Source organism: Mixophyes fleayi, chromosome 5, assembly GCF_038048845.1.
Source record: "Mixophyes fleayi isolate aMixFle1 chromosome 5, aMixFle1.hap1, whole genome shotgun sequence".
Taxonomy (NCBI): domain Eukaryota; kingdom Metazoa; phylum Chordata; class Amphibia; order Anura; family Limnodynastidae; genus Mixophyes; species Mixophyes fleayi.
The window spans coordinates 30,657,238-30,680,833 of NC_134406.1; the positions used below are offsets into that span (position 1 = coordinate 30,657,238).

The window sequence follows — 23,596 nt, forward strand, 5'->3', positions numbered from 1 at the left end:
AGTATGCAGTGTCCAGTCCATCGCAATTCCTGATTGCCATTAGAAAGAGAATGCTCTAAAAAAAAAAAAAGAACTTGGAAAGATATGACATCGCTGTAGTAATATGACGTCTATAGTCCACAATAAAAATAATGAAAACACATTCCCCTTACCTATTTTATTATGTAAAAACTTTTAAGAGTTTCCACGCACTCAACAGTGTCTGTTATATGGGCTTACGTGCAGGTCCATACATCGGGAGGTAAAACTGCATTTCTGTGGTGGAAAAACGCTAGTTTAACCCCTTTGTAGAATCGTGTTTGAAATGCAATGTTAAATTTGTTTGGATGTATTAACTAAACAATACGTTTAGTGCAGAACACGTAATTAATTCCATTATTGTACACCGCTGTTTCACGAATGTGGAGTGTCTGTAATGTGTGACTTCAGGCTTTGATTGTACCAGAAACACATAGGTATTAAAAAGCCCGTTCCCTTATAAGCTAGATAGATAGATAGATAGATATCTATATATTACGTGGGTGAGGTATTGCTAGTAAATCTTCACACAGCGCTCAGTTTTTAAAGCTCATACCAAACCGCAACCCTTTGGATATACTGTGCGTTTACCTAGTCCCAACTCGACGCTTAGTTTGGATATAAATTGATTCCCCACAGAGATCTAGTAGGCGGAAATGATTTGTAGATTCCTTTATATTAGAGCCTCTGGCAGCGAATAATCTGATTAAAACAGACAATCTTGAATGTGAACTTGGTCGTGAATCTCTGGACTGCTCAAAACTATACAGAGTGGGAGGGCTCTGAGCTTCCGTCTGCACAAGCAGTACAGAGGTGGGGTGAGGGGATTAATACATTCAGGTGCATGGCAAATAACCTCCAACTGATTGGTTCTTCCATGCGCATCTACATGCTCTAAAGCTATGGCATTCTTTGTAATGGTAGGAAAGGAGTTAAACTGACGCTTATATTTTCTGGTGTACGGGAAGAGAACTACTCGCTGCTCTCCACCCATGGGTTGTTTCTTTTTTTTTTTTTGCATAGTGCAGATCTAGGGAAGTGATCGCGCACAGCCTGGGACAAGAGAGCCCACTGTTAGCCTCTTTCTTCCTGTTTTCAGGCTATTTTATTTTTACTATAGTGTTATGTTGGGTATTGTCTATTTACCTAGTAATAATGGTCATGAACTGTTTGTGTCACCGTAGATTACTTATGTCCCCTTTGCCACTTGAGCGTTCACGTTAGTTTAAACTGGTTTACTTAACTTGAATGATGCACATAACATAACACACCTCTCATATCCAAACAGACAGATTTAAATGTCTGATTGTGCAGCTCAATTGCACCATATACATATACCACATTTTTGATAGCAAGTATTTTCCTTTTACTTACAGGGTATGTCTTCTAGATGTCTAATACCTAAACACGAATGCTCAATTTTTTTAAACTCCCCTTTATATATACTATTACATATGCAACTCCTGTTTGGCTGATACATATTGATGTTTTACAAATAGCATTATGATTAACAGTTACAAGATAGTCAACAAAGTAGAACAAAAAACATTTTACGTGAACTCTCGTTCACATGTATTTGCTCTTATGACTCCGACCTTCGATTTAAATAGAATTTCCGGGATCATCACCATATTCCACATTTCAATTGTGTGTATCAACATTTTTTTTCTCAAGTTCAGGAGCTTCTACTGTCAGACGTGAACATTGATCTGTTTTATTGATCTCGCTTAAAGCAAGCGCTTTCAGGTGTATGGGGTGTAAAGAATTAATGTAGTATTCCCACAGAGCGATACTAAAACAGTACTCAAGTAGTAACATAATATTCAGGCCTTGCTCAATTTCTGCCGGCCGTCTTGCATACCCTTATATCCCCCCTTTCCTGTACTGTTGGCCTTCGGGTATCCCCTGGTGCTCCCCCTTTACTTGTGTCAGTCCTTCTGCTGCACTGCGTAGAAGTATATGGATCTCAGTAATGAGTCTTTCTTTACCCCCTCCCTCCCTCGCCTGCCTGTCTTCTTATTCTAGCAGCTTGTGCTAGACCAGGACGCAAGAGATCTGCTGCCGGGTAACTTTCTATATCCTCTTCTATGGATTTGTTAGTTTAATATGGCATACAGCCTAGGCTTTATAAATATGTATCTGTGTTTCTATGCTCGATCTATTATGACTTCCAGTTTTCTTGATTGTGAATAGACTTAAAGAACTCGATTAACACACTTACTACCACGGGCACAGTACAGTATTATACGTTACTAAAATGGCAAGCTCTGCTAAATAAATACCATCCACTATAAAAAATAAACTACTTGAGGGTAACTTTAGGGTACAGACTTTGATGTGCGAAAGTACATAAGGTGAGCATTTAGCCACCACTCCCTATAGCCCATCAGTCTCTGAAGGATGTCCGTGTTCTGTTGAAGAACGTAATTCTGTATTCCAATTTCTGTAACTTTATAGGCTGTTTGGACTCAATAAGAATTCTATGCACAAATGTTACATACATTGAAACCTACACATGTTACTTTTTTTAAGTTCCAGAACGTTTATTCCTTTCGGTTAGTGGATATGACACAAAGTGCTGTGCACCTAAATGACTTAACATGGTTCAAAAAATAACCTAGCTTGATTGTTGCCATACCAAATAATAGTGATACTTTTTGGTAATCTGGTGTAAATTGGCAATGTTTACCTTCACTTGTAAAACACTATACCTGCTAGATTTGTATCTGAAATAGTAACGTGAAACATGTGCCTTTTTATATGCTAATACAACAGTGAAATACATTAGAAAATGTTGGAGAATTAACATCAAAGTCTATAAATTAACACTTAAATATCCACATGAAAAGTATAAAGATGTAGTCTTCGTTTTGTACGATATTATGACATAACAGTATAGATAAGGGCAGGAGCGTGGACAATTACATAATAAATACATTTAACACAGGACTATGAGACATGATATTCCAACTTCAGTAATCAACCTGCAGGTCTAGGATTTCTATTTTCTGCATTATCCTCCTAAAACAGTGAACTGTTGGTTCTCACCCAAGTGCACTCTACCTTGTATCTAAGCAATTTAACAAACCTTTCTTTGTAAACTTTAGTGAACAAGGCCTACCTTATTTATTTTGCTTAGTAAATGCTAATTGCAATTAGAATTAACTTCACACGTTAATTTTAGTGTAAATGGGATGTCAACTTTTGCTTGAATCCTAAATCATTTACAATTCTCCTTTCATTTATGAGTTCTTGAATGCATGAGTTGGAATGACCTTGGTCTTGTGTATATCCTGGCACAATTAGTGACAGTTAAACACAAGGAACAGTGCTGTATCTTGAAATATTATGAGGAGAAAATAGTGCACAAAAATAATTTGGAGGAGTGTGAATTCATTATTATTGTTTTTAAAATATGGTTTATTCAATAAGCACATTTAGAAAAGTCCTTAGTTCAATCAAGACACTACAGCTATACTATTTTAATTTGGAGTTTCTTATATATATTTTTTTTTTATTGTAACTAGTGCTTAATTCTTTTATGGAAAAGGAAATAATAATTTTCCTATTTTCACAAGCCATTTAAAATAGAACCAAAGCAATTTCTTTTGCTATGTATACCACCAAACTATCCATTGTCTTATTTTGTGCACAGAATAAAACAGATTGAGAAAGGAGTTCATGAGATGAATTCTTAAGAGAATTTCACATACTTCCATTGCTTCTCAAGTACCCAGAAGTATTGTTTTGTAATAAGAGAACTTTCTCATGGACCCAGTAGTTACATAAATGTTTTCATATTTTGTCATTTCAATGCAGACACCAAGATAAAAACAGTGAAGCATAGTACTCGTTCTTGATGTCATATTTAAGCTTCAAAATTATTGATTCATCTGTGACTAAAGATTGTGTCCACTAACTGTTTGCGTTTCATTACAAATGTACATTTTCATAAATATATTTTTGCATGATTTCAATCCTATTGAGGATTCTTTTAATATGGGCAACATCTTTCTACATTTAGTAAACTCATAAAACACCAGCTTATTGTACAATAATAGTTTGTTGGCCCAATGAATGTAGAAAACAATACACAAGTACCTTTGAAAGTATTTGTTATCCTGAAAACATTTTAGCACAATACACTGTAGTATGAACCATGTAAATACCATAATCAAAACTATCTGACCAAAATATCAATTCTGTAGTTTTCTTCACTTTTTATTTTGTTTGACTGGACATAAATAAGAGTGTGTTTCAGTTCTCATAGGTATACAAATGTTAGATAATTATATAATCAAAACAACTATACACGTATCTCAAGTTTCCACGTGTTGACATTTAAAAAACACTAATTTGCACTGACAACTAATTAACAGGGTGTTTGTCACTTCATGAAGAGGACATAGAATGTTACCAGCAGTGAGTTTTATGTATTAGTTCTGGTATACAAATATGTAGGCCTTAGGGCACTTGTTCAAAGCCTTTTTGGTGCTGTCACATGTGATTCAAGTTATGTGACACACATGTTAAAATATTGCAATAACAACACACCAGAATTATCAGTTAGCATGATTTTTTTTTAAACAAACGTACTAAATCTAATTTGTATCCTCTTGAAATTTAAATTTAGTTTGCATATAATCCTAATTGCATTACTTCAATTTATCAAAAGCTTTCACCAGTTCCTTTTTTAAAATTTCTTATGCCTAGCATCAAGACAAATAATTGTGCCATAACACAGGCGTTTGAGAACCATTGCCCTATGGACACTATCCCAAACTTTTTCATGCTGCGACCCCTTTTGTATGTACCCCTTCACTGTTTGAAAAATATACACTAATTTGGAAATCTATCCAAAGCTTAGATCTTTTAAGGTTTTCCTACTAAACCATATTCCACCTATAATCCTCATTGAATATTTCCTACTGCTTTAAAGACTTTAATCCATCCTTAATGCTGTTGACCCATAAAGTTGCATAACCTCAGATTCCCTATATCTCTTTTTTGACTGTAGTAAATACAGCATTTTCTTTTGCTCAAATAGTGTCACTGTATTTAAAGGTTTGATAAGTAATCTTTCACAATAGCATATTTTGTAGATTATTTAAAACAAAAACCAGTGTACCTCATTTATAGTTATTAAGTTGCCATGACAAAAGGCCACCCTGTTATTTTGAATATAAAACCACTGAATTTATGTCATAAGTAGCCATTAAACTGCTCAAAAGCCAGAGCATTTTCCAGGAAATATTCTTTTGATCCTGTGAACAACAGTATGAAAATCGTATAAAATCACTAGTTTTATGCCATTGCTTTTCATAATGAAATTGTTTTAAGCAGTATGAAAATACAACACAAAAATGTTTGCTTTAAGCTCAAGCATTTTCCAAAAATACCCTTACTGCAACAAAGTGTGAGTCAAATAGCAGGGAACGTGTAGCACTGTGATACACAAATGTGACTGGAATAATTGCTGTTAGATTTTTAATTATATTGCTTTTCACACACACAAATAATCTTGCATACATCTTTTTCATCATGTCACGCATACACTAGCATTTACACAACAGTGGATCTTAGTTCCATTCTCAACTTTACAATCATAAAAAAATAATGTGTTTCTGGTTGACCAGATAAGTAACTTTTACTGAATTGGAGTACACAAAAATCTGGCCTTCATCTGGACTACAAGTGCTGTTGGTATTTATACTTAGTGATTGTTATATTGTGAATTATTCCTAGTTTTTTGGAAAACAGAAAGTAACTTTAGCTAATAGTCTAGTTAAAAATAAACAAACCTATATTATCAGCATACAATTTTTATCAAGCACAATTGCTCCAAACATGAAGTACTTGCAAAATAAAGTCTTGGAGGACATGAAAACATTCAAATCAGACCTCATAGATTATTTTATCTATCTAGCAAAAGAATATTCATTATTTTTCAGTCATAGCTTTAATACAATGACTTGTAACAGCATGCTTTTGTTTGATTAGGAGCAAAAACTATACAATCATTGGTAAAAATAATATAAAAACAACAAACAAACCCATAAATTACAGATTTAAAATAATATTCCTGTCAGGGTAGGACAGGCCTATAAATTGTCTTTATGTAAATGTGTCTATTTTCCTTTATGTCTCAGTCTGGCAGGAGACCTGATTTTAGACACAGAAGATATTAAACTGGGAATGCATATTGTCCAATATGTATAATAGATCTGAAATAAAGGGTAATCGTGTATGGATCACAATTAGTCCATATGAGAATTGAGGTGGATGAGGTGGTGAGGTAAATATTGTTATATCAAATGGGCACCAACATTGCTCAGATTTGCTTCATGTATGTAGAGATGTATGTGACACATACATGTAGTAGCCATAGGTTGTGCTTTCCACATGAGGCAATTAACATAGTTTCTCTGTTTATTCAGTTGTTGGGATATGATAAAGCCGGTTATTATCGTCCTATGTGGCTAATTACATTGGCTGGGAGTTTTGGAATAGTTTGCATAACTTGGAGCTTGTCAGCTACAGTACATTCACTTCATATTACTATTACGTGTGTGCTCGGGAAGGGCTTAGTGTAACTCATTTCGTGTAATAGAAATCATACCCACAGACACATATATATTTATTTATTTCTCGTACAGAAAGCGGTGACATGCGTGGGGCGGCTCTCCCATGATCTGCTATGGGATTATTCCTGTCAGAATTGGAAGCTAATTGTTCTTCTGTCAGTCACGGTGTAACATGGACTCTTCCTGAAGGGACGCGCCATTTAATTCACGTAGAGTGACAGAAATGCGGCGCTGGAGGATCGGTCTCGTCAGCTCTGTATGACCTCGTTATCTGATACTCATTGTGTGTATGGAGTAATGTTGTATGTTACATGCGGGAGAATCCCACCTACGTTCCCGCCCTCAGGGAAACGCGCTGTTTGTCAGCACGTGACGACACCGACACCGTGACCTCACTGTCCAACGTTCAACAAGCCCCCGCCGTTGTCATGGTAACCGACAAGCAATCCACCCCCCCCCCCCCTCACTCCCTCCTCTCCCTCCTCTCCCTTCTGTGGCCAGAGGATTTGGAACGGCCCACTTGAACCTCAGCGATAGGGGAGTGAGTTTTACCCACGGTGACGTCAGGAAGGCCTGCGCTACACGTGTCGTCTCATCTACAATCCCCCTCTAAGCCCGGACACATGGGATCGTCCGTTTCCGCTCTTGTCGCCATGGAGACGGATACACTGTGTTAGGCGCAAACTGTGCGGCAGCCTGGAGACCAACAACAGCTCCAGACACAGCCACTAGCATCGTATTCCTGTTACAGCCATGAGCCAGAGGCAAGTCCTGCAAGGTAATGCTTATACTTCATTTATTTATTGTGCCAACCACAAGTTTCTGTATTTGTTATGTAACATTGTATCCAGTGTAATATAGCTATTATTATTATTATTATTGTTTATTCATTGCTCGTATTAATGTAAGTTTTAAGGAGAAGTGAAAGACCAGTTGTAGGATGATGCAATTTTTTTATTCAATGATTGTATTTGTGTGTTTTTATTTAGTGTAATTTTTTTTGTATTAAGGTGCATACAATATTTGGCTGATTTATATGTTTTAATAACATATGATTTCTGCAGGATCTTACCAAATCTAATCTTGTTTTCTTAGTGCTTTAAGGGTGCAGATGACAAAGGGACTTTAGTGGCACGGTGTAATGTGCTGTAACCTATAGCAACTAATAAGATGTTAGCTATAATTTTATAAATTATGCTAGGGAATGACACCAATAAAGTGATTCGATGCTGTTGGTTACCATAGTAAACGTTATCATGTAAGTAACCACTCCTTAATTTTAATATGTACTGCAGGACCATAGCTTAAGCTTGAGAGCGTGACTTTTGGGAAGTGCCACAAACTCTTTTGTACAGTGATTTTTCCAGATTGCAGTGCCTGATGGGGATTCTCATGCCAACAACAGTAAAGAGTTTCTTTAAAGTTCTTCTTTTACTGCAACTTCATTTAATAGCTGTTTGTTTGTTTGTTTTCCTCCTGAAACACTGCCATACTTGTCTGTTCTCCTGGAAAGTCCAGGAGACTCCAGAATTTCAGGGAGTTTTCCCAGATTCTTGGGTGACTAGTCCGCAGTCCCATATTCTGCATCACTATGTTTTGGTAGTGGGTGGGGCAGGACCTTCATGAAGCAATTTGAGGTGTCATTGTGCCCCCCCACTCGCACACGAGACAACATAAATGATGTCATTGCGCAGCGATGGCGAAGCGCTGACCATGCAAATTGTATTGTCATGCCCCACCCACTTGTCCCTTGCTCCTCCGCTGTGGAGGGGGAGGCTCAAAAAGTAGGCAAGTATGAATACTGCATATTTGGGCCTCCATTATAGTGTGTCTAAACTATTGCTTTATATTTGGTCACATTTGCACTTTGTAATATTTTTATTTGCCTGAATGGTGCAAAAGGCGTTCCATTGAATATAAAGGCTGATGCCTCAACTGTCAAAATCTGGTAGCTTGGCTTGGGGAACGAGGCTCTGCATTCATACGTTAATCCAGAAAGGCCCTCTACAATCTGCACTCTTTGAAGCTCCTTTAAGTATATCCTTCTGCAGCAAGAAATTTCAGTTTTGTATGTGGATGCAATACAAGGTGCAATCCTGTGGCTAATGTGTACTCCACAATGGATACACCACTTTGCTTCCCTCATCAGAATGAGCAATTTGCACCTCTGCCGTCAAAATGATCAGCTTTTATTTATTTGTTTTTTGTAAAAAGGAAAGTATTTGAAAATAATGCAAAAAAGAAAAGAATAAGCTGATCTATATATAGTATCTGAAAGGATCTTCTGTAGAGCTAGTAATGACAGCATGTGACCATGGTAACCTAGCTACTGACTAAACAAGCAGTCAATGCTCACATAGGACCCAAGCTTAACAGCAGTCCATAGCAGTTTGTTCTGCAAGGGACTAGTGAGTGCAGAACGGCTGCTGTTGTGTTTTTTAAAGTTCTTTAAAAATAAATAAATGTATGACCTTTATAATGTATCAGTCTCTTATAAATATATAATAGTTAGATGGAAGCTCTGGATCATGGTCATTGCTAGACTCTCAGAACAGTCAAGGACTTGTCCCAATTTCATCTCATTCACAGTAATTTCTAATGTAATATTAACAGTTAAGTTATAGCAGTTAACTTGCCAGGAATCCATTTTCAAATAGAAAATGATAATTAACAATAAAAATGGAAAATGTAAGCCTGAGTTATACTGTTTGAAATATAACTGTGAAGTCAAATGGACACTCAAACACTCAAAAAAACAAAGAAAGAAATGGGTGCCGATATCCACACAATCCAATAATATCTAGGCTCACTAATTAACAAGCGGCTGTCCAAGGAGGGCTTTTTCCTAGACCCTCCAAAAGAAAATAATTCTCCAAAAATGCCAGTACTCTATATAGAGGGCAATCCGTTGTCAACCTGTACTTTATGTACCAGATGTATACACATTATTATTAAACTGTCAATTTACTAACATGTGAATTGGCTTAAAAATAATAAAATTATTTAAAACAATCTATAATAAGAAAAATCTAAAAATACAATATCAATATCTAAAACAAAAATAGGAGGTGCAACAATGATGTACCTCCTATATACCATGCAGCCAGCTACCACGTATGTAAGTAAATGGACAGGCATACATAATATTTTAGAGATACGAGTTCATATTGGTACAAAGCTTCTGTAACCAGTTTACTGATAGAGATTCCAGAGCTACTGTAGATCCCTGATGTTATATTAGATGTGGGACGCCTCTCCGATCTAGAAACAACAGTAAAGTAATTATCCACATAAACAATTAAAATAATAAATAATAATCAAGCCAATTCCATGTGATATTACAACTTGCAGTCTATATAAGTTACAGCATCTGAACACAGCATACCTCCATGTCTTAATGGCACCTACAAGCACAATTAACTCTAAAATTAACCCTTACAGGGCTGAACTAAAGAAAAGTTAAGCAGGCCAATTATTAAGCTCAGCTGAAAACTCAATAGAAATAAATAATAATTTACAAACTATTACAAGTGCTTGCTCCTTGGAGATCTTTTGCAAATTTGTATTTTGTTTGAAGGAGAAGTCTTGTATATCTTGCCACAACAGTTCCTCATTGGAGCGAGTATTTCTTATAGTTTGTAAATTATTATTTGTTTCTAGTGAGTTTTTAGCCGGTATTCACTTTTCTTTTTGTTTTGTTTTTTACACTATCTTTTTACATTATGACTGTAATATCCCCTAAAGTGCCCTATATCTGGGATATTTCTATATATCATTGTTTCTTGTACTCTAAGTTCTTGTCCTGTTTTATACATTTGTATAAGTGCTTTATTATTCCCTGACTTATTGCCAATATTCCCTTTTCTGTTTTCCAATAATTGCTGTATCATTTGGGGAGGAATAGTCTAGACATCCTGTTCTTGGTAACCTGTAAAGACAGACAGAATCCATGTTCTCTCGCCTAATCCTTTCTTTTCAGGACACACTCTGTTTTGAGTTTTACCCATTAATATTACGGTTTATATCAAAGTGGAGTGTCATTTTTCTAGACTTCTTTTTTATACAACTGTAAAGTGGCAATTTTCCATTAAAAACCTTTAGAAATGTTATGTAGTGCCACCTCTGATGGGTAGCAGATCTGTATATCCACTACTCCTGTCATTTCTAACCACTTCATGAGATTGGCATGAGAGTGCCCCTATAGGCCACCAATGGTAAATACATCATAATGACCAATACTGTGACACTGACTTTTGTTATCTTAAAAACAGCTAACGTAAAGTTTTTGTTTTACCATTTTTATTCTTATGAGCTATGGCATCTCCCCCTGTTCCTGGTGAATAAAACATATCACCCATCAGGGTTACCCTTAAATCTTTTAAATACTGATTAGTAAAGGGGAGAAATGTTTATTTTATAGACATGATTTCATTATGTAACGTCAAATCATTATGTAGTGTTGCCGCAGTTCTGAAGATATTTTTAATAGATATATATATTATAGATATCAAAATCTGTGTCCATCACTTAATAATGGAAGTTGTCCACATCCTAAACTTGAATTTGCTTCTCTATAAGCTTTAAACTCCTCCCTTATTATCCTGGTGGTTTTATTAATTGTATATTGCACAGTTTGTGGAACATTTGCATATACCTCAGACATAGTTTTCACCTTAATTAATAACTCATCATATCATTTAATAAGTAAGTAAATCATATTTTGCTGCAAGCACCTGAAACTTTTCCCTCCAGAAGCTATTACATCAACTAATGACAAAACCCTGATCTCTGTATAAAAACATTTTAAGGACAGTTAACTTTCCAGTATTCTGAGCACATCATTTGCATAGTTCATGAATATTTATTATGGTAACATTACACATATTGCACATTGCCTGAAAATAATTATCTTACACATATTAACATCTGCAGTTTTCAGCTCAGCGCAAACTCCAATGCTAAAATTAATGGTATAAAATTCACACTCATTGTTTCCCTGTGATCCATGGTGTAACACTGGTCTTCTTATGCCTCAAAGGGGTAAATATATCAAGGTGAGAGTTTCTTGCGGGTTTGAAAAGTGGAGATGTTGCCTATAGCAACCAATCAGATTGTAATTGTCATTTATGTCGGTGGTAGTCAGCATATCGATGCCGACTACCCCGACAAGACTTACCACCACATGATGATTCCCAAGGGCTCCTTAGCGACGATCCCCGATGCCGACTACTCTTGAAAGCGACTTGAAGCAATGACGAAGAAGTAAGAAGCCGGCTGCTGTTCATGATGTCACCATGGCGATGGGATTATCGGTGCACTTAATGGTGTATTGTAAGTTTGAGCCTATGTACAATGTAGTTTACAGAGGCTTCTACATTGTACGAAGGCGCATACTTGCATTACTCTATTAGCAGCACCGATAATCCCGTCGCCATGGTTACTGACGTCATGAACAGCTGCCGGCTTCTTACTACTTTGTCATTGCTTCAAGTCACTTTCAAGAGTAGTCGACATCATGGATCGTCGCTAAGGAGCCCATCGGAATCATCATGTCGTGGCAAGTCTTATTGTGGTATTCGGCATCGATATGCCATACCCCACCCATTTATTTAGTATATTCTACAAAATGATAGCTAGAATCTGGTTGGTTGCTATAGGCAACATCTCCACTTTTCAAACCTGTCAAAAACTCTCAGCTTGATACATTTACTCCCAAGACTTAAAGTGCCACATCTAGAAAAAAAACTGTTTTCTTCAGGAACCTCTCTATCCGTTCATCAGGACTAACAAGAACTGTTGTGGCACCTCAGAAAGTGAAAATGTGATTCTTGCTGCTTAATTTTGAGCCAAAAATAATCTTTCCTTTGCGACTTAAAGAATCAAAGAAGCAAGCTCGCTATAACTAATTGTATTTCTTCTAGACCTCTGGTGAAAATATGTTACATGTACCATCCTCTTCCTAGGGTGGGCATGCAGTAATAACATGTCTGACCTAGTCTAGCGTGGAGCAATAACAAACCAGAATCGTTTCCCTGAATACATGTTAACCTGCTTCCTCACCACTTTTCAGTTAGTGCCCAGATTAAGATATTCCGTAAAGCTACAGAGTCTATTTACTAAACTGTTTTGAGCTAAAAATCTGGAGAAAACCGCTGTTTCCCCCAGAGAATGGTTATCTCGGTTCTTGTTTTAATTTATTAAGGGATTAAGTAGGAGAAATCAGAGATTTCTCCTGCCTTAACCTGTTTAACAGCTGTCCCCATAGACTTCTATGGCGACTTCAATGTGGCCCAATTTAACAAGCGGTGAAAAGCTTGCGACAATGCAATGTTTGCATACACATCTGTGCACACATTGGGGACGTGTATAGTAGCGAGGGGTCACAGGTGTAATCAATGAAGAGCTAAATTGGAGAGATACAAGTGATTAGTGATGTGTGACATACTGCCAGAAACAGATTTTAAAATATTTATATTTAAAGGGAATCTAAGTTTTCTGAGGCTATTGGTAGATGTTTCTAAGAGAGTGGAATATCTTACTGTAATAAAAACGGAATCATTTTATATAAAATTTTATGAAGCTTTTTATGTAGAAATAGTAAATCATGTTTTGCCCTTTTTACCAATGAAGATTTCAAACTTGTGGGCCTTATTGCCCTGGCAGAAAGATTTGGAGGCAGCTGGGCTCTAATAGTTTTCCTTTGTTTAATATTTCATTGTAATCTCAAGTTTCCAGTAACATGATGAATATGCAACAGTGTTTTCTGTTTTAGTGTTCGAGCAGTACCAGAGAGCACGGACTCAGTTTGTCCAAACCGTGGCTGAGCTTGCTACACGACCCCAGAACATTGAAACACTACAGAATTCAGGTAACTCTTGTCACATGGATGTGGTATTAGCCATTTGTATTACCAGCACTGGAATAATCCTTTCTGCTCGTTGATTACATAATAATCTATTGTTTGAAAGTTAGCTATATTTCAGCAAACACATATTGGTAAAGAATGCAGAATAAGAAAATGTTATTGATTTATCTAATTGTCTTAGTCCTTTGATAAATTAATATATAGAACATATAAAAATGGCTAAAAATAGCAGAATATCTCAGAGAAAGTAAAAAGCTTTATTTACAATGGATACTTTACATAGCTAGGAAGTTTGAGAAAAGACACAATCAAATTCAAACCTTTTTATAAATTCTGAATGTGTTGATCCAGAAGAAGACAAAGCAAAAAGTCTAGAAGCATCTGTCAGTTTTAACCTAATAGGAGGAAAAATTCCTTCTAGAGCCTATACTGGTTTCACTTCGAGCAATCCTCTATTTCCCATCCCTTTGGCAATATAAATATTATAAAGTTTTCCCCCTAGACACAGTTATTTTATCTTATGTAACAGTCAGTTCTATGGAACTGTATCAAATGCTTTTTCACATCAACACTGTTGCCAAGATCCAGTTTACAACTTGCTTTCTCTTAAACCTATCAGATTAGTTTGGCATAACCAGTCCCTTATAAATAGTGTTGGCTCTGTTATTAGTTTATGGATGTTATATCTTAAAATGCCTTTAAATATTTTGCCCAATGCTAACGTATGGTTGACTAATCTGTAATTGAGCATAGCTCCTTCAGCACACTTGTGTGGATACAACGAGGGTCAGGTTCTTTATCCATCATCATCATTTATTTATATAGTGCCACTAATTCCGCAGCGCTGTACAGAGAACTCGCTCGCATCAATGGAGCTTACAGTCTAAATTCCTTAACACACACACAGACAGACAGAAACAGACTAGAGTAAATTTTTTTGATAGCAGCCAATTATCCTACCAGTATGTTTTTGCAGTGTGGGAATCTTAGGATTTACAGCTTTGTTTTCTCAATCTTTATTTAAATTGATAAAATTAACTATAAATCACCATACAAAAACATAACAAAAAACATGAATTCTTTATCCCAATGCTCTAATCTTTGAAGCAGTGATCTTAGCGGCTTCTTTGATTTAGGAAAGAAAACTCTAAATTCACCAACGACATTTAAAAACCTCTCGGAAGCTCCCACTCATTTCCATACACCCAAGCACTACAAGAAATAACTCCACTGAAATGAATGGGAATAGCTCTGTCCGTGGAACTTTCCATTATTAGCCATATAGACTGGTTATAGAATATAATATTTATATAATATTATGCTTCATATAAAAAGTGATGATTTATTGTTTGAGACGGATTCGGAAAGATAGCCGTTTCAGTCCTGATCTTGAACCATAACATGGCAGGAGTCACCCTACACCACAGCCTGTGTAAAACCTGAGATGCCCCTAGTTTGTGTTGGCATCCGTGTCAGTAGTGGGCAGAGTAAAAAAGACATGGGTGTCAGTGTGATGTAAACAACATTATTAATCAGTGAGCATATGTAAAAAAAACAAACAAACAGCAAAAGGAAATAAAAACACAGGACATAACCGCTGCACAATGGTAATATAAGGTATGTATACGCTGACCTCTACACTACGGAGAATATTTAATGATTGACATCAGTCCCTGCCCCAGTGTATCTCTCCCCAGAGACCGGAGCACCTGGAGGAGTCACACAGAGCATACAAGCTTCACCCAGGTAGGGCGCTGGTCGGAATATAACCCATGACCCCAGCGCATTAAGCAGCAGTATATATAAAAAGTACACACATTAAATTAGACTTATGTTTGTAGTTTTACCAGGTATCACAGAAACCCACAGACTAAATTGAGGCCTGATTTTAGTGTGTCAAATTTAGAATGGAAGTTGAAATTCATATCTAGCGCTGACGTGGCATTTTTACTTGTGTCCGGGGGGGTCATTGTGGGTCTCCTAGGATTCTACACTGGGGGAAGCCTTTGAAAAACATAAGGCTCCTGAATGTGAGTGGAAACACAAGTGGATATAGATTCATTGGAATAAATAGTCTCCATTATCAGACCCATTTATACACATTGTATGAGCATAAAATATGCTAGTACAACTTTCCTGTCACTCACCAGGCTCTCAGGTCCTACTACTTACCCCTTTGCTGTCTCTCTAAGCGGTCCCTGCAGTCACCTGCTCGCTCTCAGCCAGTCAAAGTACTGCTATAGCTCAGCTGACTGCAGCTTCCAATCAGGGGAGAGCAGTCTCCACTCCAAAACTAGTTCCTGGGTGCGCCATCGTGGATCCAGTCACCTGATCCCTCTCAGCCAGTCAGAGTGCTGCTTCAGCTCAGGTGACCGCAGCCTCCAATCAGGTGATAACAGTATAAAAGGACTTCCTGGAGCCCTTACCTGTTACCAGTGCAATGTTGATTCTTCAGACACCATCATGGTTCCCAGCAATCGGCAGTCTTCTCAGTTGTTCCTGCTCTGACAGTGCAGTCCGTTTCCAGTCTGGTCTCCTTTGCTAAATCTAACCACCATCTTGCTATTCCTCACTACTTGCCAGTCTCCAGTGCTATTTGTATGTCCTAGTCTCCTGAACTCACAGCAGCCACAATCTGTACCAGTCCTTTCTCTTCCATGAAAAGGAACCTAATCAAGCCACCCACCTTATTGCACATAGTCACCAGTTCTGCTCCAGAGACACAACCCACCCCGTGTACAGATAGATCCTCAGGCGTGACAACACCCAATTAACATCAGTGGGTTAGAGGCCTAAGTATTCTGGAGACTGTATGTAGGAGGCAGGGGACATAATAAAATACAAGGGTTACACTTGGCACATTCAGTTTCTTCTAAGAAAACAATGACTGAGAAATGGTTCAATGATTTACTGTGTAATTCATCTTGATGAGTAGATGGCTCTCATTTCTAAAACACCTTACTGCTGTAATGTAGATTAACCCATAAATCAAATGATACATTCATTATTATTATTGATTAAGCTTTTGCTTCTCAGTTAAGTATTTTGATTTTTTTTTTTAAATGATTTAAACTGTGACCTATGTTGTGGAACTGTTCTCTACCTCATTAACCCTTAGTAACTAGGAGCACAAAGGAAGTTTATCATTTACTTGGATAAAACACACCAGCTGCATTTGCAGACTACTGCAAATAAATATTGTAACACCAGTTTTTTAACAGAAGTTCTTGCTATACCATTACCAAAATAATATTTATTGTATGTGATATTAGGATATGAAAAAGTATGTAGTCAATGTGCAGGTAGAGGGGGATACAATGATGTAGTTGTCAGGCAGCATGTAAAGCTGGGTGCACACTATAGAAAATTACTCTACCTCCTGTCCTCTTGATCCCATCCCTCACAAATTGGTAGGTCCTTGTCTCATGTGCTCATTCCACCTCTAACTAAAATCTGTAATTTATCTTTCTCTACTGGTATCTTTCCATCACTATTCAAGCACGCAGTGATTACACCTATTCTAAAAAAAATAAATTCTGACCCAAACTCTCTCTCAAATTACCGCCCCATCTCTTAGCTCCCATGCCCCTCCAAAAATCTCGAGCGAATTGGCTACACTCGCCTCACACGTTTCCTTTCTGCAAACAACCTACTGGATTATCTTTAGTCAGGCTTTCGCTCTCAACACTCCACAGAGACTGCGCTGACCAAGGTTGTCAATGATCTGATCACAGCTAAAAATAAAGGTGATTGCTCTCTTCTAATTCTCCTGGGTTTCTCTGCTGCATTCGACACTGTTGACCACACTCTCCTCATACAGGCGCTACAATCCCTAGGTCATCAAGACACTGCCCTATCCTGGTTCTCATCTCCTACCTATCTGATCGCTCTTTCATTGTTATTTTCTCTGGAACAACCTCCACTCCGCTTCCTCTATCAGTTGGAGTACCACAAGGCTCAGTGCTAGGTCCTCTGCTATTCTCTATCTACCCCACTTCTCTAGGAAAACTAATAAGCTCCTTTTGGATTTCAGTATCATCTCTGTGGCTGATACACAAATTTATCTATCCTCTCCTGATCTCTCACCATCTGTGTTGTATCGCGTTACTGACTGTCTTTCTGCCATTTCATCTTGGATGTCCTCTCGCCAACTCAAACTTAATCTTTCAAAATCAGAATTAATAATATTCCCACCCAACAATTGAAGCTTACTGCCTGACACTTCTATTTCTGTTGACAACATGACCATAAATCCCACCCCACAAGCTAGCTGCCTAGGTGTAATCCTTGACTCGCAACTATCCTTTGTTCCCCACATCAACTCTATATTTAGATCAACCTGCATACATCTAGAAAACATTTCCAGAATACGTACATATCTCACACAGGACACTGCAAAAACTTCACTCATCATCTCATTTATTGCTGCCTAATTTATGATAGGTATCTGGCCTCTATCCTTTCCCACAAATGTTTTCTTTTCCTTTGATTAGCTGACCAATTAGCACATCTGTAGTGTATTCCTAAATTAGACTGACTACATCTTAGCTTCATTCTATGGGGAGACGTATGTGGGGTTAGACGTGTGTGATTTCTGCACTAAGTGGGATTTTCTCACAAAGTGGACGAAAATGCACAGTTAGACAACACAGTTGGCCAAACATTGGACTACATTTGACTTGCTTTTACTCCCATCAATAAGCAACATCTGCCACAGCCTATTTCAGCACTACTTGTCTATTTATATGGAATACTGCTAAGAGGTAATTCTTAAAATACCCTTGCTTTTTGCTTTTACCCCTTTTATCACAATGTTTCACAAATTGCTTTTCTTAGTCTCATTTCATGGCATGATCTTTAGGACTGTGTCATCTTTCACCCCTCCACCAACACACAAATTTGTTCATATTGCACCTGCATTACTCCACTCACCTCTATTTAACACCCATGAACTGTTGTCCTATTTATTATCTCTAACAAGTACAGCCTCCACCTGTCGCCAGAAAATAAAAGGCCACACATCTTACAATCCCCTTGCCTATCTTTCGCTCACTCTGCTTCTATTAGCTGGTGATATATCACCTAATCCAGGTCCCCCACACTCCTCACACACACATACATCAGAACACTACCGTTCTATAGCAAACCTCAAACACATCACCTGTCTCCCCTCTCTTCCCAAGTCCTTTAAATGTGCCCTTTGGAATGCACGCTCTGTTTGTAACAAACTTACCTCCGTTCATGATCTCTTCCTCTCAAAAAACCTCAACCTTCTGGCAATAACAGAAACATGGCTTATGCAATCAGACACTGCCTCACCTGCAGCACTTTCACATGGTGGCCTCCATCTCACCCACACCTCCAGACCTGAAGGCAGACAAGGAGGTGGGGTTGGACTACTTCTCTCCCCACAGTGCACATACACAGTTCTACCAAATGTCCCATCACTCACGTTCACATCTTTTGAAGTACATGCTATTCGCATTTTTAATCCATTCTCCCTACGTGTTGCGGTGATCTATCGTCCCCCTGGAGCACACCAACAATTTATTGAGGATTTCTCTGCATGGCTCCCTCACTTCTTATCTTCAGACATCCCCACCATCATCATGGGTGACTTCAACATCCCCATTGATAACCCACCTTCCAAAGCTGCTTCCAAACTACTCTCTCTAACATCCTCACTTGACCTCTCCCAGTGGATTGAATCATCTACTCATAAGGATGGCCACTGCCTTGATCTTGTTTTCTCTAGACTATGCTCAGTTTCTAATTTTATTAATACACCCTTCCCCCTCTCGGATCATCACCTTATCAGCTACACTCTCACCCCCACTGCTCTAACCTCTCTACTGTCTGACTCAACCAAGCCTCCTCATACTCGTAGAAATCTTAATTCTATTAATCTTCAACAATTTTCCACCTCTCTCCAACACCTTCTCTCCCCTATCTCTACATTCTCATCCCCTGAGATGGCAGTACCTCATTTTCACCTAACCTTAGCAACGGCCCTTGATCAAGTGGCTCCAGCGACACTTCATACTACACGTCGACTTCGATGTCAACCGTGGCACACCAAAGCAACACGAAATCTTCAAAAACTGTCCCGTAAAGCAGAACGTCACTGGCGTAAATCTCGAAGCTCTAATGACTTCTTCACATATACTTCTGTCTACCACTCCTATCGAAATGCTCTGGACACTGCAAAACAAACATACTTTCAATCTCTTATCTATGCTCAGGCTTCTAACCCCAAACGCCTTTTCAATACATTTAATCATCTTCTCAATCCTCCCACCCCGAACCCTCTATCTACTATCAGTGCTCAGGATCTTGCTTCCTACTTCAAGGACAAGATTGACAAGATCAGACTAGAAATGGTATCCTCTTCCTCAACAAGCCATCAGCTCATTTCCTTCCCACTACCCTCTGACACCCTTTCTTCATTTGACCCCACAAATGAAGAGGAAATTTCTACGCTCTTCTTATCTTCCTACTCTACCTCCTGTCCTCTTGATCCTATTCCCTCGCAAATTGGTAGATCCCTGTCTTCTGTGCTCATTTCACCTCTAACTCAAATCTGTAATCTCTCACTCTCTACTGGCATCTTTCCATCACTATACAAGCATGCAGTGATTACTCCTATTCTAAAAAAACAAAACTCCGACCCAAACTCTCTCTCAAATTACCGTCCCATCTCTCAGCTCCCTTGCCCCTCCAAGCTTCTAGAGAGACTTGCCTACACTCGCCTCACACGCTTTCTTTCCGCAAACAACCTGTTGGATCCTCTTCAGTCTGGCTTTCGTTCTCAACACTCCACAGAGACTGCGCTGACCAAGGTTGTTAATGATCTGATCACTGCTAAGACTGAACGCCATTACTCTCTCCTAATTCTCCTTGATCTCTCGGCTGCATTTGACACCGTTGACCACTCTCTTCTCATACAAACACTGCAATCCCTAGGTCTTCAAGACACAGTTCTATCCTGGTTCTCATCTTACCTCTCTAATCGCTCTTTCACTGTTAATTTCTCTGGAGCCACCTCTGCTCCGCTTCCCCTATCAGTTGGAGTACCACAAGGCTCGGTGCTAGGTCCTCTGCTGTTCTCTATCTATACCGCTTCTCTTGGAAATCTAATAAGTTCCTTTGGCTTTCAGTATCATCTCTATGCGGATGATACCCAAATCTATCTATCCTCTCCTGATATCTCGACATCTGTGTTGTCCCGTGTAACTGACTGTCTTTCTGCCATTTCATCTTGGATGGCCTCTCGTCAACTCAAACTTAATCTTTCTAAAACAGAGTTAATAATATTCCCACCCGCCAACAAGAGCATACCTGACATTTCTATCTCTGTTGATAACATGACCATAAATCCCACCCCACAAGCTCGCTGCCTAGGTGTAATCCTTGATTCACGCCTATCCTTTGTTCCCCACATTGACTCTATATCTAAATCATGTTACATACATCTAAAGAACATTTCCAGAATCCGCACATATCTCACACAAGACACTGCTAAAACCTTAATTCATGCACTAATCATCTCCCGCATTGACTATTGCAATTCCCTCCTTACTGGTCTTCCCAAAAACAGACTCAAACCCCTAAAATCTATTTTACATGCTTCGGCAAGACTGATTTTCCTTGCAAATAGCTATTCCTCTGTTGAATCACTCTGTATGTCTCTACACTGGCTGCCTGTCTTCTACCGAATCCAATATAAAATACTTTTACTAACCTACAAGGCCATCAACAAAGCTGCACCAACATACATCTCCTCTCTTGTCTCAAAATATCTCCCAACTCGGCAACTCCGTTCTGCAAAAGATCTGCGTCTCTCATCCACCCTCATTACATCCTCCCATTCCCGGTTACAGGACTTTTTTCGGGCTGCACCCACTCTATGGAACTCTCTCCCTCGCACAATAAGACTCTCCTCTGTTCTACAAACTTTCAAGCGTTCTCTGAAAACCTACCTATTCAGACAAGCTTATAATATTCCTCAACCACCATCTTAACCTCACTACCTTTAGCCTGTTACACAATTTCACACAAGACAACTACCCCCGGAATAACATTGTTGTGTGACAATATCATTTAGCTTATGAGTCACCCTACCTTTGCAGTCTGGCTGGGCCAAGATGCAAAATGTATACTTAACCTCATGTGTCAATCTCCCATTGTCCCATAGATTGTAAGCTTGCGAGCAGGGCCTTCTCACCTCTTTGTCTGTTTTACCCAGTTTGTTTATTAGTTTATTACGTTTGTCCCCAATTGTAAAGCGCTACGGAATATGTTGGCGCTATATAAATAAATGATGATGATGATGATCTCCCGCATCGACTATTGTAATTCCTTCCTTACTGGTCTTAGCAAAATCAGACTCGAGCCCCTACAATCTGTTTTGCAGATAGCGGCTAGATTGATTTTCCTTGCACATTGTTTTTCCATCTACTGAGTCACTCTGTCAGTCTCTTCATTGGATGCCTGTTTTTCAATGAATCCAATATAAAATTCTTCTACTACCATACAAGGCCATCAGCAAAATTGCACCAACATCTCCTCACTTGTCTCAAAATATCTCCCAACTCGACACCTTCGTTCTGCACAAGATCTGCGTCTCTTCTACTCTCATCACTTCCTCCCATTCTCGGTTACAGGACTTTTTTCGGGCTGCACCCAGTTTATGGAATTCACTCCCTTGCACCACAAGATTTTCCTCTAGTCTTCAAACCTTCAAGCGTTTTCTGAAAACCCACCTTTTCAGACAAGCTTGTAGTATTCCTCTACCACCCTCTTAATCTCCCTAGGTTACCCTATTTCCACCCCCTACACAGCTAACACAAGACAACAACCCTCTGACCAACATAGTTGTGTGACTGAGCATACAGCTTACTAAATAATTTGTAACCTTTGCATTCCAGCTGCACCAATATCCAATATGATGTAGCACTTATCCTTGTGTATCAAACCATTGTCCCATAGATTGTAAGTTTGTGAGCAGGGCCCTCTTACCTCTCTGTATGTATGTATTACCTAGTATTGTTTTATTACTATTTGTTCCCAATTGTAAAGCGCAACGGAATCTGCTGGCGCTATATAAATAAATGTTGATGATGGTGATGATTGCAGATACGGTTTTGTTAATGATTTTACAAACGAAAGTCCCAATCAGCATGCAGATTCATATGTACCCACCTACACAATTTACATTCAGATATGTGATCTTCATCTCTCATTGCCATCTACATTGTAAACTCTATAGATATCTTCCTTCACTGCTGGTCGTGCAGATCTTGGTGGTAGTAGCAAATATTAGAAATATTCCCAACATCATTCCATCGTTGATTGAGATTTTTAGGACGTTTATAAAACCAAATCAACAGATGAGATGTATTTTGGTAAGATAATACATGGTCGCGGGAGCGTACACACTAATGCAACATCTGACCATACAGTTGTTTATCAGGGTGTATCCAGCTTAACAGTCGGTGTTGCTATAATGACACCTAGTGAAGGCCTGCATACACCATGCACTCTAGGTCAGGGCTAACCAGGGGCAGGCTGGGCCGGTGGGCAGGGGGGCATCTGCCCCCTGGGCCGCTCAGAATCACGGCCGCCCGCTCCTCGGAAGTAATATCAATGTGATGCGGCTGCATCACATGACACATGATGCGGCCGCGTCATTGATGACGCGGCCGCATCACGTGTCATGTGATGCGGCCGCCTGTGCGGCGTGTGCCCCCCGGGCTGACGTCCGTCAGCCCGCGCCTGGGGCTAACACTGCAGACTGTCCTTGCACCGCAACTCCTGCAAGTATTTACAATTTGATTGGCTCTCAAGCTGCACTGTTGTGGAGATGGCCCCCTTCTGTCCCTCACTCACTGGTACAATTAAGGAACAAGAGCTGTCTGATTTTGTTAGAAATAAGATAAATGCTGTTTTACTGGCGGCCCAAATAGAAATTGGCCTGGTGCACCACTGACTACAGCAGGGGTTGTGCACATCTAGAGAGACTAGTCAGGTGACATACATCATGTCATTGGTTCTGTTTATATTGCCAGTAACGTACTTATATGATGTAGTTAGTGCCTGAGTCTAGCTCTGTCCATAATACATATGAAGG

General features: G+C 38.8%; 1 protein-coding gene across 2 annotated transcripts in view; it reads left to right on the top strand.

Annotated features, from left to right (window-relative positions):
• The first annotated feature begins 2,004 nt into the window (after window positions 1–2,004).
• SPAG6 (sperm associated antigen 6) overlaps window positions 2,005–23,596 on the top strand; it is a 110,477-nt gene continuing 88,885 nt past the window's right edge. Inside the window, exons 1-3 of one of the 2 annotated variants that reach the window (XM_075211943.1) lie at window positions 2,005–2,083; window positions 6,675–7,380; window positions 13,375–13,470. In XM_075211943.1, the coding sequence (XP_075068044.1) occupies window positions 7,356–7,380; window positions 13,375–13,470 (121 nt within the window). In that variant the 5' untranslated portion in view covers window positions 2,005–2,083; window positions 6,675–7,355. Of the gene's footprint in view, window positions 2,084–6,659; window positions 7,381–13,374; window positions 13,471–23,596 lie in introns of those variants that run through there. The other variant, XM_075211944.1, reaches the window with a different exon arrangement.